The sequence below is a fragment of the Octopus bimaculoides genome, chromosome 27 (genome assembly GCF_001194135.2).
Source record: "Octopus bimaculoides isolate UCB-OBI-ISO-001 chromosome 27, ASM119413v2, whole genome shotgun sequence".
Lineage (NCBI taxonomy): Eukaryota > Metazoa > Mollusca > Cephalopoda > Octopoda > Octopodidae > Octopus > Octopus bimaculoides.
In genome coordinates this window covers 9,607,927-9,613,567 of record NC_069007.1, presented here as the reverse complement: position 1 = coordinate 9,613,567, position 5,641 = coordinate 9,607,927, and the positions used below count along the sequence as shown (strand labels likewise).

Genomic DNA, 5,641 nt, shown 5'->3' with positions numbered 1-5,641 from the left:
TAGTTTGTTGTTGTCATTGATACTGTTGTTTCTGATGTTGTAGTTAATGTCTTTTCTTGCCGTTGCTGTTGTTGTTTTCAGTTCGTTAGTGATGAAACGTAACAAAGATTTATAATAAATATTAGCAAAAGAAAAAGCCCACCCACACCAAAAAAAAAAAAAAATCACATGCTTTGGTTTGGCTTGACTTGGTTTGTTATGCAAAGATTAAGTTGGTCACATGACTACCACTGTTATTAATACAGGTCATGTGACCATGGCTATTAAGATGGATTGACGCCATAGCTACGCAATGGCTATTGTACTACAATATAAATTTCCCCTCTGATTGATTTCAATGCTAACTGATAGATGTATAATCAATATATGTAGGCACATGCACACACACACACATGCACACACATTCTTCTATTCTTTTACTTATTTCAGTCATTTGACTGTGGCCATGCTAGATAAAGGGTATTAGTCAAAGAAAACGACCCTAGGACTTATTCTTTGTAAGCCTAGTACTTATTCTATCGGTCTCTTTTGCCAAACCACTAAGTTACAAGAATGTAAACACCAACATGGTGGGAGGATAGACACAAAAACAAAAGACATGCACTCATTAACATATATATATATGTATATACATCGGGCTTCTTTCAGTTTCCGTCTACCAAATCCACACACAAGGCTTCAGTCAGCCCAAAGCTACAGTAGAAGACACTTGTCCAAGATACCATACAGTGGGACTGAACCTAGAACCATGTGGTTAGGAAGCAAGTTTCTTACTACACAGTCATGCTGTATGTATGTATGTATGTATGTATGTATGTACGTATGTATGTATGAATATATGTGTATGTATGCATGTGTATAAATATATATATATATATATATATATATATATATACATACACATAAACATACAGACATGAACACATATATATATATATGTGTGTGTGTATATATGTATCTATTTATCTAAATCATCATCATCATTTAACATCCATTTTCTATGCTGGCATGAGTTGGAGGGTTTGACAGGAATTGACTAATTGAAGGGCTGTTGAGGCTCCAGTATCTGTTTTGGTGGGATGGCTTCTACAGCTGGATGTCCTTCCTAACCCCAACCACTTTACAGAGTGTACTGGGTACCTTTACACAGCACCGGTATGGATGTTGTTTATGTGACACCACCACCTATGAGCCCACAAGATTAGGGATGCTCAGCTGGAGAGGGTTGCAGAGGATGAGCCCGTAGCAAAGGCAACCACTCTTTTAGTTAGTTTGATATCTTGCCAGAAGGCCAGCAATTTCAGAGGAGGGGTTTAAATCAATTATATCGACCCCAGTGTACAACTGGTACTTATTTTGTCGACTCTGAAAGGATAAAAGGTAAAGTTGATCTTGGAGGAATTTGAACTCAAAATGTAAAGATTGGTAGATTGCCACTAAATGCCCATGGTAACAATTCTGCCAGCTTGCATTCTTATCATCTATGTTATCTGTCTAAACATCAGTATTTTGGCTAATTTTGGCACAAGGCCAGCAAGTTCAGGGAGTGGGGTAAGTCAAAAACATCGACCCCAGTTTTCAACTGATATTTATTTCATCGACACCGAAAGGGGTGAGAAGGAGAGTCAAACCGTAGCAGAGTTCCACATGATTGCATAATGTTTGATAAAAAGATGGCACTCTTCTGACAAGAAGTTGCAATCAGTACATATAAAGGTGCAGGCGTGGCTGTGTGCTAAGAAGCTTGATTCCCAACCACATGGTTCCAGTTTCAGTCCCACTCTGTCATACCTTGGGCAAGTGTTTCTAATATAGCCTTGGGCTGACCAAAGCCTAGCGAGTGGATTTAGTAGACGGAAAGTGAAAAAAGCCTGTCATATATACATACATACATATATATATATATATATATATATATATATATATATATATATATATATATATATATATATATATATATACATGTGTGTGTGTGCATCTGCACAAAACTTTGGGATTCCTCTTGCTGCTGTCAATTCCACAACAACAGAAAGAAACCAACAGCATGCCACTTGGATTGACCTGGGCCCCCACAAACAGGGGTCTTCAGGCTGTCAAGGATATTGTTGGAAATAATCTCAGTTGTAAGACAGCTGATGTTGCAGAACAACTCCAGATGAGTCAGAGTACACATGTGAGGTTCTTCCCATCAACTTGGCCTCTATGACGGAGTAGCAAGAAGGAAACCTCTTCTTTATGCAGCAAATGTCCCACAAGGAAAGGAGAAATAAATCTTTCAGAAATGATGGCAATTATTTATTTTTGAGGTATCTGTGTATAATGAAAATATCATCATCATCATCATTTAGTGCCTGCTTTCCATGCTGGCATGGGTTGGGGAGTTTGACTGGAACTGGTAAGCCAAAGAGCTGTAGCAGATTCCAATCTGATTTGGCATGTGGTTTTTATTGGCTGGATGCCCATCCTAACGCCAAACACTTCAAGAGTGTAGTGGGTGCTTTTTATGTGAATTTGCAGATGTGGAAGAGGTGAAGAAAAAAAACAACAGAAGTGTTAAAAGGCATAATTTCGCAAGAGTTCCAGAACTGCTTCAAACAGTGGAAAATGAATCTAGACCGATGCATTGCTTCAAATGGAGAATATTTTGAAAGCAATAAAAGTGTAAATATCTCAAACTAACTCTCTAAATTAATATGGCAAAATTCCAGTTTCTTTTGGGTACCCCCTCATATATATAATTGACAAAATATGAAACAATTTTTTAAAAACCATTAAATGAACAAAAAAAAAACATTCTACTTACCGGTTTCTGTTGGATAATCATAATCATAATCCGTCTCAGGCATCTGTTTGAAATCCTCACCCCAAAGACCTTTGGTGCCTGGCTTCAAGGAGTTAGCACCAAGGCCATTATCTTGTTGGATACGACCCTTATCGTTCATGCCTCTATAATCATTGGCCAAATCAGACAGGAGTGAATAATCCGGGAGGGGATAATCCAAGATCATCTTATTTGTCATCTCATCATCTTGCAGTCCATTATTTCTGAATAAATTCTCGTCAGGGTTATTAGCTTTCATTCTAATTCCTCTTTCACGTTCATTCTCTCTTTTGCTTTCACTTTCGCTTCCGATCTGCTGCGATAGCAGCTTCTGCAGGTTGAGTAAATACTGTGGAAGTAGTTGGTTCCGTTCAGTACCATCAAAATCTACAAGATTCTCAGCTACTGACCTTTTCAAAGATCGGTCATTTCTATCATCATCATCATCATCACCATCATCAGTATTGTAGTTGTTGTTGTTGTTTTGGTCATCGCCAGCAACTATGATGTTGCTGTTGAGTCTGGAGGAATCCGGTGGAACATAAGTGAGAGGGGTAAGATCCAAGGCAGCATTAGCATCGGCATCAAGGTCAGCATTGATAATGTTCTCGTTGCTTTGGTCTTCCAATTTGGGATCAGCAGACGCAGATATTTCGTTCATGAGTCTCAAAGCTTCTCTATCAACCACAGAATCATCATCATTGCCATTGTCTGCAACAATGCTGTCACCATCCAGGGCGCCAGCATCACTAAAGACTCGTTCAAAGACTTTGTCCCGTTCTGCAGCTGGGATGCTGTCGATCAACTCACTGTTTGGCATCAGCCCATATCTTTCCGCAAGGGCTTCTTCCCGTGAGAGGGGTGGCTCACTAGATCGACGGCTCGGCACCGCTGGTTGGTCAAAGTACTTGTGAATGCGTACGATTTCGTCACGCTTGCTCGACTTGAGGAAACTAGGATGCTGCTGCTGCACAGGTGGCATCGGTACAGAGTCATAGACATCACTATTGTAATCCAAACTCCCATCAATGCTATTGCCACCGTCATCATCATCACCACCACCAACATCTTGTTCCTGCCTCTCCTCCTCTTCGCGGTCATCATCATCGCCATCTCCATCACCATCATCACTATCACTGATACTCGCACCACGACCACCGCCACCATCAGTACCCATGATAGCAGAAGCAGAAACGCCGCTATCACTGATAATATCATTCCTTCCAGCCATTGCGTCTCGGTGCTCGGCAACGTCTAAATCTTTGTCATCATTCAGCAGGGACCATTGCGACAACAGCAGGGGCGATATCGTTTCGTCAGCACCACCAACACTGCCACTGGCGCCATGACCACCACCACTGCAATCTAGTGGCAGGGCAGCATCAAGTGTCGTGGTGGCTGATGCGACCAACAAGTTTTGTACAATGCATTGAGTATAGGCATCCTGCCAGGTGTAACCTTCGATCAGCAACTTCAAAATCTTGCTCTCCAGTAACCCGATGCGCTGCGGGTCCGTCAGGTCATAGTTGGGTACCTGCAGGGGTAGGCCCTTCTCTGAGCATATGCCGAACAGGTTATCTGGAATAAAAGAGAGAGAAAAGAGTGTTAGGTTAGTGAGGAGGTGGGTTGTCAGGGAGAGGGATTAATATGATACGGATGGATGGACATACAGACAGACAGGTGGATGGATGGATGGATGGATGGATGCATAGAAAGACAGACAGAGGGTTAGACAGATATAAAGATATTTAGGCAGACAGGTATACAGATAGGTGGATGTATGGACAGAGGGACGGACGGACAGATAGACAGACAGAGAGAAGGAAAGATAGACAAATAGACAAACAGATAGATAGACAGTCAGACAGACAGACAAATAGACAGACAGACAGATGGGTGGATGGATAGATGGATAGACAGATATAAAGATATTTAGGCAAACAGGTAGGTATACAAATAGATGGATGGATGGACGGACAGATAAAAGGAAAGATAGACAAATAGACAGACAGACAGACAGACAGATGGGTGGATGGATGGATGGATAGATAGATAGACAAATATTTAGGAAGGCAGAGAGAAAGACAGGCAGGCCGGTAGACACACAGATAGAGAGACAGAGAGACAGGCAGACAGTCAGAGAGAGCCAGACAGACTGAAAAACAGACACACACACAAAGAAAGACAAACAGACAGACAGATAATGTGAAGGAGAGATAGACAAATAAACAGACAGACACACAGACAGATGGACAAACAGATAAATAGAGAGATAGACAGATAGAGAGCTGCACACACATACACATCAATATACAAAAATCAATCAATACCACATGACAGATCAATAGGTGATGGATCAATAAGTCGTACATTAACAGGATTTAAACTATTACCAGATAGATTAATAGTCAACAGTATAACAGAAGATCAGTGAGAAAGGCAGGAAATGAAACAGGGAACAGAAGAGAGGGAGAGGGAACACTCAATAGGGGACAGGTAAATAGGGGACAGGTAAATAGGGGACAAATCAACATGAAGTATAAATTCAGTGTTTATGGAATGTCATAGAAATCCCATGGAAAGGTATGTCTTATTTGTTCTTCTGGCTTAGAAGAACTAGTAAATGTCATGCGTGTGGTGTGTGTGTGTGTGTGTGTGTGTGTGTGTGTGTATCATCATCATCATCATCCTTTAACGTTCATTTTCTATGACGATGACAATGATGACACATAAATGCATACATGTGTGCACACATACATACACATGTGTGTGTGTATATATATACATATATATATATATATATATATATATATATATATA

At 40.6% G+C, this 5,641-nt stretch overlaps 1 protein-coding gene across 1 annotated transcript in view; it reads right to left on the bottom strand.

The window, feature by feature from the left end:
* Window positions 1–5,641, bottom strand: part of LOC106869832 (uncharacterized) — a 121,208-nt gene that overhangs the window by 32,129 nt on the left and 83,438 nt on the right. The window contains exon 3 of the mRNA XM_052977249.1: window positions 2,804–4,399. Coding sequence (XP_052833209.1) covers window positions 2,804–4,399 — 1,596 coding nt within the window. The remainder of the gene's footprint in view (window positions 1–2,803; window positions 4,400–5,641) is intronic.